At 38.6% G+C, this 14,816-nt stretch overlaps 1 protein-coding gene across 2 annotated transcripts in view; it reads right to left on the bottom strand.

The window, feature by feature from the left end:
- Nucleotides 1–14,816, bottom strand: part of vps50 (VPS50 EARP/GARPII complex subunit) — a 110,939-nt gene that overhangs the window by 71,121 nt on the left and 25,002 nt on the right. For both annotated transcript variants that reach the window (XM_020631689.3, XM_065947993.1), the window contains exons 6-10: nt 12,170–12,240; nt 11,283–11,400; nt 10,539–10,574; nt 10,041–10,123; nt 769–811 (exon numbers count right to left, since the gene is read on the bottom strand). In XM_020631689.3, the coding sequence (XP_020487345.1) occupies nt 769–811; nt 10,041–10,123; nt 10,539–10,574; nt 11,283–11,400; nt 12,170–12,240 (351 nt within the window). The remainder of the gene's footprint in view (nt 1–768; nt 812–10,040; nt 10,124–10,538; nt 10,575–11,282; nt 11,401–12,169; nt 12,241–14,816) is intronic.

Here is a 14,816-nt window from a genome sequence, read left to right on the forward strand (position 1 = left end):
CACCGCTCCTTGGGGGACTTTAGCCCCAGGTTGGAAACCATTGCACTAGACTGACCACGAAGCAATACCATCTGTATTGAGTTAAACATGCTGGATAACAAATATAATGTGTGTATGTATATATACATATATATATATATACATATATATATATATGAATACACATATGTTATTATTTATAGCCAGATATGCTGTACATATGATTCATGAGCATATATACTTAGAAAATGTTTTCGCTTTAAGCATTCTAAAGGTGAAAGTGTTGGTTAAATCCCTAGTGCAATTGTTTACCTTTATGATTGAGAAGATTTATCTTTGCTTATTTAGAAACTCTGACTGACAGGTAAACAAACGAGCACCTCGGTGCCTGGCTTTGTATGTATGTGCACATGCACGCCTGTTCCCTGTGTACAGACAGATCTGTAGGTAATTAATCTACTCAAGCGCAGCAGCAGTGTTACAGAGAAAATTGCTTTGCATACCATTTATCACACTAAAGTATCACGACACATCCACAGATAAAACAGATATAATTCACAGTGCTCACCCCCTCAAAATGATGACTTTCTGAATGTGTCAATATTTGCTAGGCCCAGAGTAAGAAAGTGAAACTATTAAAATGTCAAAATGGAGTAGAAGTTGCTTCTTTCTCAATGAGAGCTTCTCGAAAATCACAAGGTGAGAGCGAGATATTGTTGGCTACGAAAAGCCTCTTTACTGATTTGCTTTCAAATAATGGAATTAGAGAAAAAACAGAGGTGCACGTACCTCGATTTGCTCCAGAGTGTCTTGTAGTTTGGAATTCAATTCACTGTGAGGAGAGAAAGGAGATCATTGAGGGTAAGTCCTTCAGCTCTAATGCAGAAGTGGAACCACCAAATGCTAAATATAAGGCATGAATCATATAGTACATATTCATATCAAGTAATCATTGTAGAGCTATTTGAACTGCATAACCTTAAAGGGACAAAGAGTGCCAGAACGTGTCTCTTGTATTTTTATGGATTTTCAAAAGGTGAAAATGTGGGAAATGTTTAAGTTACTGAGGTCTGACTAAAATTACAAAATGTTTGTGTTGACCAGTATTTTTTATGTATTCTTAATTTGAAAGAATAGAAATCAGAGAAAGGCAAGCAAAATTACAAATTTAAGAGTCTGTGACCAGCAATTCTTTGGTATATTCTACTCATAAAGAAATTGGATTTTGACGTTCAACGCTTAAAAGGGACTACCATTGAAGCAAGAATATAGCACACTTTACAGTACACCAAAAATCTAAAGATTATAAAGTGCCGTTTTATCAACAAGCTGCAGCCCGAAAACATGTTTCAAGTGTTTGCTCTTCATCTCCAGTGAAATCAACTGCATTAATTGTGGGTGTGTTTTTGTGCATGACTATAACTGACAATAAAAACACATAGCAGGGTGCTTAAGACTTTGCCTCATCCAGAGAAACTCTATCAACTCACAAACTGAACTAGCAATCTAAAACACAACAATTTTGCCCGACGCAAGACACCACCAATTCCCTTGTGAATCCCCCATTCATAATCCTCCTCTGTTCCACCACTTTCCTACCTCCGTCCCTGCTTTACTAGGGGTCTTTTTCAGGTCAGCCTGCTTTTATGTTGTGCCTTCTGAGACTGCAGTCGCCCTAGGGGAGACAGTGTCCTTAACAAATTGCTAATTAGGCATCTTGCTTTCGGTTGGGCATCGAGTTAGGAGAGTTAGGAGGAGGAGAGAAGAGAAAGTGTGAGAGGACTGCAGAGTGAGTCCCACAGGTCATTTGAAAAAAAACAGGTAACAAAATGAGCATTCCAATACAAAGCCTGATGCAATGTAGCACAACCATCTGCTTTCTTAGTGTATATGTATGTTTGCGTGATATTGAGTTGTGGGAACAATTTTGGACTTGAGACTGATGGAGTTAACAGCAGGTGAGGTGAGCACAATGTGACGCAATAGACAGATGTGAGAGTGTGACCTTAACTGCCAAAGATGATTGACAATGTACCTTAAACGGTATGACAGCAGGTGCTAGTGCAGTACTACTCACAATCTAAATTACTACCACCCTCTAAAAGCATCCAGTAAAGTGGAACGTGCCACAGCAATAAAAACAGATATTCTTAGCTACAAGCTAAGTACAGCAAGTCACAGCAATTATCTTCAATGGAAGCTACAATTTGAAACCAATATAAAGAAAACAAATGTAGAAAAAAAGCTGGATTAACTACAGAAGGGTGTACCGATCAATATCAGGTCCTGGCTACTGAAGGAAAACATCTGAATGTCCACATTTAAGGCCCAGGAGAGAGTTAAACAAAGGTTTATAGCTCTGGCAGCCACACTGAGAAGGTACAGCAGAGGAGCAGAGGCTGACAGGATAAATACCTCGTTCATCACAGACTGTTCCAACGTACTCCCAATACTGCAGAGTGTTAAACCTTGTTGACAGTTGGGAAAAAAAACTCCTGAAAAACTCCAGAAAAACTCACCCTGTGAGCTCCATGTGTGAATGCAAACAGCCGAATTTTTCTCCTGATGCAAGACATGAGATAAAAAGGAGACGTGGAAGTGGCGGGCGAGTCCGCTATGCAAAGCTAGAATGAGAATATTTGCCATCACAATATCAATAAAAAAAAGAGTGGAGAAGAACATACTGGCAAACAGCAAATGTGATGCTGCAGTTTAATTACTGTGTTGTAATTACTCTGTGTTTTATGTCTGTAACTTTTTGTTGTGCTGCTGCCCCTCTTGGCCAGGACACTCTTGTAAATGAGATTCTTAATCTCAATGAGGTTCTCCTGGTTAAATTAATTTAAAATAAATAAATCAAAATTACAGCTAATTAAAAAATAAAAGTTCCAAAGTAATTGGCCTTTGGAAATTGGTTGTCCGAATGTGCTGTCAGACTATGAACCTGAAATAGCAAAGTCCAAAAGAATGGGTTAGAAAACCAACCACTGCACACACAGATCCATCAATGCTTGCAGCAATACAAGGTAAATAAATAACTCAGAAGTCCAGAAGATGAACATTTTTAAGAGTTTTTGTTAGGTGGGGGTTATTTCTGTAGTAGATGGACAATGGTGAAATCGTGAAACAGACTGTGGATCATCTTAGATCCACAGCCATGGTCAGACAACATAGAAACACAACACACGTGACAAAGTGCGGACCATTGCTGACCCATGCTGACCAAGATCTCACAATCGCTTGCTATCATTGACAATCATTGGCAAAGTGACCCAGTCTTCATCTTCACAGTGTTGCGTATATTCTGCTAGAAGGTACAGCCCACAAATTCCTTTCCATTTGGGTACATCACTATAAAGCAATAAAGATGACATGACACTGATTTGTATACGTAACAGATGTGGCTCTTTGTCTAGCAAACAGTTATTGACAACATATGGTTGGCTCCTAGCCAAACATAGATCTGCTACAATTTACATGTTTCACCATATAAGGTTACAGCTTCACAGACCCAAAAGAAGAATTACCCTAAGATGGTTGACACAAATCAAAGATACATCCACAAAATTATCAAGATGAATGAATCCATGAAAATACGTACTAACAGGTTTTTAAAGAACAACCACAGATGTCAGCAGAAAGCCAGTGACCCAGGTGACTGCTTAATCCTCCTGTTATCACGTGTCGATATTACTACGTTATACTGTCCAGTGGGTGTTCATGTGTATGCACTCCTCTCCACATGCTGGCACCCTTTCATGATCAGACAGAATGCATAAATAGCACATGAGGAGAAAAAAAAACGAATTAACAATCTGTTCCCTTTAGGGAACACAAGGATTGAAATAGAATCACATCATTTTTTCACCCTGGTTTCAATTATAACTGGCAATAGGTGTCCACAGGGCCTTCAGGCAAGTCTCCCCACAGTCACTGCTGACTTGCCAAACAGGCAATGTGCAGACTCTTGTGCTTTGAGGGTCTTGCTGGATGCTGAGAAAGTGTGAGGATTCCTAATAGTAGTCATGTTAGCCACAGTTCCAAAGGAAGGCCGAAAGGCAACAAAGTGGCAAGGGAAGGAGTTCAAAGAGTGAAACGGCCAGAAGAGACAACTAGAAGCAAAAATAATGACAGTGGGGAAGCAGAAGAGGTTAGAGGAAAGCCAAAAGAGGAGAGGTTAAGAACAGAAACGATTCAACAATGAAGAGAGTCTAAAAGAAGATCATTCAGAGGAAAAACTGATCAAACCAGATAGAAGAATGTTCTTCTTTCTAAGAGCAACAATTGAAATAATATAAATATATTTTGCTCTGGGTTGTCTAGAGGGCTTCATGCACTTATTAGAGATCTTCCACTAACAGTACTTAAATTTGTATTGGCCTCTGATAGTGCTTAATGTTCAGTATCAAGTATCGGCATGTACGTCAGTGATTTAATATCCATTGTAAAAATCATTAAGCCTGATGTTAACTTTCATCTGCGGATAACAACAACAATAGTACAGGGCTGGCATAGAGCGTACAATGTCAGTACTCTCTCTTTTCCTACTAATTAGGCTTTATTGAGGGAATGAAAGAAACATTATTTATATTTTTTTCCATCCCGCTTCTTTCTGAGCTAACCTGGTATAGGCTAATACTCATGTCTCGGTATCAGAATCAGAATCTGAAAAGTAAGAAAGGTTTCGAAACATCATTCAACTTTACATAGAGTAACACTAAACTATCTTTCAGGTCAATAAGCCATTTTTGTGTCTTTTTTTTTCTCTTTAGACTACTGGAGTCAATGTAGCATAGGAGTTTGATATTAAATCTGATTTTATTAGTAGCAAAGATCTTACATCGTTAAGGTAAAGCATGCATCTGTTTTTTATATATTAGCTGGCCCAACAGTTGCATATGCTGGCACTACTATGGCTATTGAACATATGACTTAGTACAGCAGCTAATGTGAATATCCAGTCCAATCCCAAAAAATCTGAAAAGCAGAAAAAGATCATATATAATAGATAGTATAAATATTAGTATCGACTTCTTTCCGAGGATGTGAGCGTTCATGGAAAAGTTATAAAGAAAGACAATTGCACTGTTAGACAGCTGAGATTTTAGGTAAATCAGACTAAAGTAATTTATCAGACTTTGAACACATCCTAAGAATCTGTTGTTTTTGTCAGTGATTTGGGCTCTTCATCATAAAATCTCAAATGGTGGAAAGTAAACCAAAGTGAAAAAATTAGTGCAAATACACAAGGAGAGATTCTTAGACAAACGGTCACATGTCCTACTCCGGAGTAGCAAGAACGCTTCATGGCTAGGAATTAATAGTTGAATTGCTTCTGTGCTTGCAGTGTCATGTTGCGCAGCATGCTCCGGACTGTTTGTGTATCCGAGACACAGAAATTAATAAGTCAGCAGCCCCCTGGCCTCCTTCCTTCATTATGCTTCTCTTGAACACTCAGCTGTACCGCCCTGTCCTTCGAGAAGATTACAAAGCCCATACAAAACGCCTCCTCTCAATACTAAGATGGCAATTAGCTGAAGTGGAGATCTGTAGGAGTCTTACCTTGAACAACCTATTGATAATTTCTATGGTAAATGACTGGTACAAAATAACCTACTTATTCCCAACCAGAGTTAAAGAATACCTTGTGTCCTTCTTGTAGCAAAATATACGGACAAGAGTTTTTTCAATTCAATATGTAATGCTATAAAACATAAAAATAGAAAAAAAAAGGTTGTGGGGTTTATAATATTGGTTTTGTGTTGTTTTTCAGGAATTATCTTTGAAACTAATCTAAAAGCTCCTGCTAGAAACAACCGTTTGCTAGACGAAGAGCCTCAACTTTGTGTCCATTTGTGGCACCCCCTTCATTCAAAGGGTTATGTCGCTTTGCTAAACTTGTCCTTTACATAGGTTGTGTTTTCTGACTAGAATCTCACCAAGTTTCCTTCCCACAACTTCCAAAACTAGGGAATGGATAAATATTGATTCTGAAGGTCTTCTTTACTTTTGTAAGTCACAAAAAAGAGACATCAGTTTTAATCGCTGTCGGGAGGGAGAGAGCCATGGTCGATGCGCAAGAGAGAGAGTGCGCCGTCTCTTTATGAGCATCTGTGCTTTTTATGACAAAATAGAGACAATCAGACCAGGCAGGGACATTAGGCTCTACCTCTCGTCTTTCCTACATTGTTTGTGATTTGTCAGTCTTAGGAAATGTATTTAAACAGCTTTGCTCAGAAAATAAACGTGGCTCACAAATTTAGAAGCAGTGACAGTCACTGTGGATTAGATGGAAGGGAAGATGGACGTAGATCCTTGAGAAATTACTGAATTTCACCTGTGTGAAGACTGAGTCCCTGTCTTCCACATATAGCCCTCTCTCTGTCACACTGACTCTCTGTCCAGCACAGAGCCATCTGCAGCTCTGCAGAGTAACATCACATGTGTCTGCGTGCCTGGGAAGTGTAACATGGCCTGATTTGATTGATGAAGACTTCACATATGATAGCAAAATAACTATAATGTCTTTTTAAGGGGTTAACTGTATTTTAGATGGTAAATAACATTCAAATATGTAGTATAAGTAACTCAATTTTCCCCCAGGCATTAGTGTGGGACAAGTGCACAGGTAAATGGGCCCAGGTCCTTAGGGCCCACACATAATGCTGTGCATGCCTTGACTTTCTCCAGGTTAAAATAACTATCTTTACTCCGGCTACTGCTGCAGGACAGTCTTCGTCCAGGAGCCTTAAACCATGCCAAAAGTAGAAAATATACATGGTCTTTTTCAAATAAACAAATGAACCCAATTAAATATCAAAATACGTTTCCCAACTTTTTACTCTCTGGTACAAAATGAATTGTTTTGTTTACTCTCAGTTCAGCGTGCTTCATAATACCACAGAGAAGCTCTAGGCTAAATTACACATTTGATTTTTTGAGGCCACAGCAGGATTCATGGTTGATAAACTACTTGCTGACATGTGGGGGTCTTAACTCCCCAACAGCTGCCCATTTGGACCAATGATGAAAATTGACTGAGACGGAGCATGAGGCTGTGTAAGCGCTTTCTTGAGGAAACAGTATTGATTTTTAAAGGTTTGGGGATGGGGACAAAGAAAGGGCAAGCATGAAACAAAGCCATGTAGTGTGTAGAAAAGCAAAGCTACAAGGTTAAAATCAAAGTGCAGCAGACCAGCAACTTGCCACTTAGGGAGGTTATAGCTGCAGTCAGAACTCCAGCAACTTTTGGGCAGAGAGCGAGAAAACAATGTGCATGCTAATTCAGAGCAAGACAGATGTGTGATCAATGCACTGATGAAAAAATACAACGACACTGAGGAAGCTTCATTAACATTTTTAAAAGGAAAGCATTGGTGCAAAGAGCAAATGGATTTCTGCCAAAGACATTGTGTTACATTAGCCATCAGGACTACAGTGACACAAATGGTCATGGAAAGTGGGAGTGTTTGGTTTTATTATGATCGCAATCACATTCCCTCATTCATAGGCCAGTTGTGACAGGTAGTAGTTACAATATGTGTAAATGTGGCACATCATTGTATCCACTGTCCCAGGAACATTAGTTTTTGATTTTGAAAAAAACAGTCAAGAATTGACCATTGAAATGATGACAGTCTAACTCTACTCTTCCGGTATTTCCTTTTCTTTGAATATTGATTATTGATCAGCTTTTGGCCGGGAACCAGTGGTTTTAAGACATTTTGACATTCTAGTTCATGAGAGAATACCGGCAATACAATCTGTGTCTAAGTGTATAAACCGAGTGTAGTGACTGACCACTGGTGAGAGTGACAGCGGGGAAGCTGTGGGCAGCGGCTGCCTCTAAACTATGACACACCTGTAGCAGTAAATAACAAGAGGATCCCACAAGAATCACCCACAAAACACCAGTGTCAAAGGAAAACAATGTGAAATTAGGAGTAAATGCTTATTTATGATTAAAGCAGATTTTAACTGTGAGCCAGTGGGACATACAAACCTGCCTGTAATAATGTTGAATCCTGCATTAAGGTCAAACCAATGACTCTACCTTTTCAACACTGACACAGTACCCAATAAAGGAGCTGCACATGGATTTGAACAAATAGTACTTTCTAGCCGGCAGGAGCTCAGTCTGTAGGGACTTGGGTTGGGAACCGGAGGGTTGCCTGTTCAAGTCCCATTTCCGACCAAGTCTGGAAATTGGTTCTGAACACTGCTGAGGTGCCCTTGAGCAAGGCTCAGGAGCGCTAGCTTTGGGCAGCCCCCTCACTCTGACATCTCTCCATTAGTGCCTGTCCATAGGATCCTGTCTGTGTGTTTCAGCCTGTGTGTGTAGCACGTTCAACAACAAAGGGTAAAATTGGAAGTATATCTTCTTCTTCTATTGATCACCATTTTCAAGATGTCAGAGGATAACTAGGAAAGCTTCATAAGCTGGGACCCTATTACTGCTATGTCGTGGATGATGTTAATGTTGCTGGTTATATGAACTCATTACGTCTTGCACATGCTTCATGATGAATGTGTTATAAAAGTAAGTTTAATTATCACTATGAAAACATTTTAGAAAGTGTTAATAATGCCTTCAAGGTTGGCAAAATATTAAGAACTTGATTCAAACATCTTGTCTCAAAAGACAGAGATTATTTTCTGTTGTTTTTTTTTTGTCAAGAGGATGGTTTGAAAAAGGGGAGGGGAAAAGAAGAAAAATTCAGACCCACTTTACAAAGGCATCTTTTAGTCTGTTCTAAGTATCCAAGGGAATTTGTTGGCACGCCATGTACATGCCAATGTAACTCGAGACTCAATCGAACAGACTTGCAACCCATCCGAGAAATAAAGCATGTGACAGTTATGTGACTGTCACATGTAGGCTGCCAAGCTGGGTAGCATAAATGTCAAAACAATGCTCCTTTATACAATCATCTTAAAAAAAAACAAAAAAAAACTGCCTTATATTACATCATTTGTGATTAGCACAACGGACTGTCCATCTAACAAAGGGGGAGCAGTCTCTTAAGTTTGTACATTTGTCTGGTTCCAACTTAGCTTAGCTTAGAACTGTTAATTTCACAGAGTCAGTTTGAAATGGGGCTGACTCTTCTGCTTGTCTCCTCCACAACTAGACCAAGACACATTCTGCCGTCTATGAAAAAACAGCGAACATTAACCCAAAACATCGTGTAAGGTTGGCATGTGTTGGTAACCGAATACTTAAGAATTAACAAAGTGGAGTGTCATTCTCACACTCCACTTTGTTAAGTATTCTGTCTGAGTCTGTGCACTGTGCGACAAGAAGAGGGAGGAAGCCAACAATGACATGCATCCCCAATCGATTCTTAATCAATACATAAAATGCTGCGGTGTTGGACCTGCCTAATGCGAGAAATGGAGCACAATTACAAAGGAAATGAAAGTAAGATAATGGGCCCTCTGTGGAGAGAAGAGGGTTTACAATATACAGCCATGTGTCTGAATTGTTACAACAAAAAGGAATGGGCTCTTTCTATATATTTCATAACTGGACACCGTTTAATACATCTGAAGGCTTTCACAATCAGTACTATGGTAAAATCTCGCAGTTGCTTTCAAAGGAATTCCAATCATGTGCTAATTTTTTTCCAAAATAACAACCAACTCAAAATGTTAGCATACAGAAGAAAATGATTTGCCATCATAAACACTGTAATAGCAGAAAAAACAAGGCAATGACAATGAGCAAAATAAGTGATTGTAAAACTCCCTTTTGTGTGAGGAAAAAAAGGTATCTCATTTAACCTTGAAAATAAGTCAAATTTGACCCGGACACAATGGAAGGACTTCTCAGAGCAAAGCAATTACAATCCAACACAGGGTCACCATTTCTGAAAGAGACCGATTATTCCCTATTTTCTAAGAAGAGTTGACATCGGATAATTTCAGACTGGCACTTCTCGATGCAGTCGTGTTTTAATCTAAAGAGATCAGAGAACTTTCCATCCTGCCACAGAAAATGAGACCATGGTTGTTCCCATTTGGATTATGAGTCATAAATATTTTTGAGGGATCTACTTTACCTGATGCAGCTGTAGTGTTTGAAGGTGCTGGCAGCCTTTTGACATTCCAGACAGAGCTGGATTGCACCTGGATAGTCTTCCTCCTTCAAGAAGAGAGCGGTGAGGTCATTTGCAAGCATGCAGGAAATATTGTGTACAATGTAGAAACAAAATACAGTAGAATCTGTCTAATTCTATCACAAAATCATTAAAAGGTAACACATTACCATACAGAAAGTTACCTTGATTACAATGAATGAAACAGTGGTATGTGTGACTGTTTTGTCTTACCCAGTTTGATACATCTTAAAAATCACTGTTTCACATACTTGCATAACATTTAACCATACCATGTGCTGCAGCTGACCTTCACAATAGTATTATATTACTATTATATAGAATAATAATATTCAATAGACGAGCATTTGTCAGTGCAGAATCCCTCCTAATGTTTGACCTTTAAGTCAGGTATAAGCAAATCTGCATGTGTGTCGGTGTGTGTGGAGAGGATCACAATACCTCAAGCATCTCGCTGAGTCGTACATCTGTTCTTTGCTGTGAGGGGAAGAAAGAGAAGAGGAAGGCTTGGGTGCAGCAGAAATTAACTAACAGGTCTTACATTTTAGAGGTTAGTTGTCATAGGGCTATCTTTTAAAATGGTCCTCTTGAAAATGACTGGAGTGGAAGACTGCAACGTGCAATGTGCCCAGTGACAGTTTATCTCCTAGTTAATTATACAAAATGTTGTCCTATCAGGTTTTATACTGGGTACTATTTTATATATGTGTGTAGCGTGTCACAGAGTGATTAAACACCAGTCCAGTCTGAGGGATTTTGTTATGGAAAAAAGGCATTATTGAAAACAAAGACTTTACTCTGAATAAATCAAGTGTGAATTTTGCTGCAGGTAAGAATCAAACCTACATCAAGTCTAAACATACACAAATAATTGTTAAATGTGGTAAAGAAAGGTGTGGTAATAAACATCAGTACCCAGTTTTTACACTATTAATTCAAATACTAGCTTGTACAGCACCAATTATGTAATCAAATATTACGCTGGATGCTGAAACAATCTGTGTAGACATGGCTCTCCTGCCGGCAGGTAGTAATTTGATGTCAGGAGTGAAGTGAATTAATTAGAATAATAACACATGTAGTGCTCTAGCCAAAAGGACTAGAGGGGAAAATTACTGGTGTCCTTTCACACTCCAGCTAGTTGCTGTGAGAAACAAATACATCAAAAATATTTTAAAGTTTTACCAGCGTCTTGATGGTCCTTAGTGACTTCAGCAGGCCTGTCAGTAGCTGTCGTCTCCTCTGATTGGCTAATAGACCCAGGCTGGCTTCTGTGAATCCCTCCTTTGAGACACTTAGTTGCCTTTACACAAGATATTTCAGAGCAGGAAACAATTGGCATTACTGTCAACTGCAACTGCAGTTTCATGGACATATATGACAATATTGGAACAGTATTTTGAGCTAACAAGCAATTTAGATGTTTGAGTTTAAAAACCAAATAACAGTTATATTTCTTTATTTGTGACCAAGTACTTAGCTTGACATTTGTAGCTTTAAATTAACACTTAGGCCTTTCCATATGGACCCACAGTGTGATGTTGACACTGTGGGTCTTGCTGTTTTTGCTCCATTTTTTTTTCTGGTAACACCAGCAGACTATTTTAATGCCTAACAATAAAATATATTTGGGCAAATCATTGGTATGAATATCTTGAGCATTTCACTTATATTACGTTCACCAAAATTTTTATTTTCAATCTTGGACAGAATCACATAAGACAGTAAACATTAAACCTGTATTACTTTAAATACTACAATATGTCTCAAAATTATACAACAACACTACTATTCATACCAAATGTAAGGTACACTTAAACACATTTAATGCATCAATCCCAAAACCTAACCTATAAAGACAGATATTGCGGAACACAGTATTATCTTAAGTGGAATTTTTGACTTGATTTCAAAGGCAAACGAGTGTGTTTGTATGATGCTTGTGAGTTGACGGAGAATCTACAAGGTAGGGCTGTTACCATGGTTGTGAGAAAGACACTTAGTATGCAAATGGCTTATTTCCGCAGCTATTTCATTTCGTGAACAGATAGTGTATAATGTAACTCTATTACCTCCTTGCATTAGTGCAAATGACTGCTGCCAGCTGCAGGTTAGTCTGTAATGCCGTCACTCGCTCCAGCTCCTGTGAGGAAGGAAAATGACAGTAAATAAGACAAAGCAGCATACTGTATCTGTACAGACAGTTACAACATTTCAAAGTTAATGTTTGATTTCCTAAAGAAGAATGTACTATGTTGTACCTAAACTGCTCAAATATCGAGTGCTAAGAAACAGCCTCAGAAAGCTATTCTATAACGCTAGTGGCCTGTAAAATCCCAATGATTCGTCTATATTGTTACACTGGTTCATTTGCAGTGCTGTCAGCCAAATATGCAAGTTATTATACCATTTGCTGCATAAAATCACTTTCTGCACAATTTACTGCAACTCTCCCACACACACAAACACACAGGGAAACATACATCAGAGAAGTCTTGAGTGAAAGGCATCCTGCTGTGAGCATTTTATGAAGATAGATGTAACAGAAAGATGCTAATATGGTATGGCGGTGTTACGTAGTTCTAGAGGAAGTTGTTCAGAATACAAAGAAAAACAGAGAAAAGCCTCCTTTCTTCTGAGCTTTAACATTTGCAGAAGGATCAATGAGCACTTTGCTCTGAGAGTTCAGCCATTATGCCACTTCAATGACCTCTGTAAAGAATGACTACACTCTCAGCCAAAGCAAGAACAAGAAGAAAAATGCTATACTTTTCAACTGCTCTTTTTCTCTCCTTGATTTTATGTTCTTGATCTCACAGATGCCATGCCTGAGGTACAGGATCCTTGTTCTGTGATCTTATTTGTTTCATGTTTAATCAAACGTCCGCATAAACAGTCCAGTGCTCCCACTATTTAATAACACACACAGACCACAACCTTTTATAGACAGAATGAAGTCTAGGAGGAGATACATTTTAAATGGTCATAAAAAAAACAACAACATCCCAGTGGCACTTCAGCTGTGCATATGAGATCAATGATCCCATTCATACCAATCAGCCCTCATGATCTTTAGTGTTGACGGGGCCCTTTACAAGCCCACAGAACAGTTTGCAAGGATTGATTCAATAACCAGACTTTTCTCTGAGGGGGCAAACACCAAGTGACTCTTTCTGCTCAGGTCTTAGGAAGCGAGGACTTCTATGCTATGATACGAATTCTGATGAAAACACCTGATTAAGATTATTTTTAAAGCTAAGACTCAAATTGTTCAATAAGGAAAACTGTTGTTAAGAAATATATTTTGGGGAAATTTATTTTGCTTACTTCCTGATAGCTTGATTACAAATTGCACCTTTGTTGTCAATGATGTTCACAACAAATGTGACCTCTCCAAAACACCTCACTGTGCGCCGAACAATGGAAAAGCTCTGACCTGCTGTGAGTTGTTACACTGCAGGAAGTGTTATTAACACGTTAAAGATTATTATGGTAACCAGACCAAAAAGTTGCCTTATATCCGCTAGAAGATATGTTACCACTGTAAAATCACAGATTTCTCTGGCTTTGATAACTGTTGGAAACATTTGAGGTAATGTATGTACTCAAAAAAAATTATACAACATAGGCTTAGTCAATTTGTAATTAATTTAGATATTTGAATGTAAACATTGTCATACAATTCTACATACGATAGCTTTAAAATGATCCTTTGCTAAATGTCGCTAAGTGCTGTGCTCATGATGGATTAACGTTGGGTCTTTGTAACATAGCACTGCGCTAAGTCTTTTTCACCTGCTCTTTTATAACATAACAATGAGGTACTTACCTGCTTTTTAAGATAACATTTGTTATGAATTGGTGCTATACAGATAAAGATTGATTGAGATTGATCAACATATCCCATAAAACCAGGATAACATAATTTATACATTTTCATAAACTGATGGTTTTAATTATCCCTGATTTTAGGAGGTGCTGTAGCAGCACCCTTACAGGGCCAATATTATTGAAATCATCTTAAAAAGTTGTTTTTTAACATGTTGAGGAAAATATCAACACGGTGCTCTACTTTGCTGCTTTTACATCTTGTAAACCATTTAATGGCAACTGACTGTGCAGCCTTTGCATATCTACACAGAAAATGTTTCTTAAGCTCTGATTAGAAACGTTTATGCATGTATGAGAGAGTGCCATGGAGGCTTTGGTACACGCAAACCGACATTAAAATGTGTCCTCAGAATATGCCCTTGCACCCTGTCCCAGTGGGAAGCAGCTGGGGTCGGGCTGACTCACCAGGTCTAGCTGAGGAATAATTTAGAGTCTGAATACGGCAGATTGAGTCACATATTGGGAGCAGTGCTGCAACACCAGTGCAAAAAGTTCACAGGGGAGGGGGATTATCATTTTCTCAGACAAAAAAAAAACCCTCTTTAAATATTTCTCTTGGAAAGTCGGAGTTAAAGAGTGATTGACGTGTAAATCTTTGCACAGTACTCAAAGTACCCAAATAAGTGCTAAGATTCAGTTAAGAAGAAACGATAAGCTGTTTCTTCCCAACAAAACCAAATCTTTTTCTTCACCAGACAGCCACACACAGTCGGGAACTCTCTAACCATTTCTATGTAATAGCATGTATTATCACACATGGACTGGACACAGCGGTTGTGCATACACTTCGTCCATGAGGTAATGTGCTGTGAAAATACTGTTTTCAGT

This window comes from Labrus bergylta, chromosome 19 (assembly GCF_963930695.1).
Source record: "Labrus bergylta chromosome 19, fLabBer1.1, whole genome shotgun sequence".
NCBI lineage: Eukaryota > Metazoa > Chordata > Actinopteri > Labriformes > Labridae > Labrus > Labrus bergylta.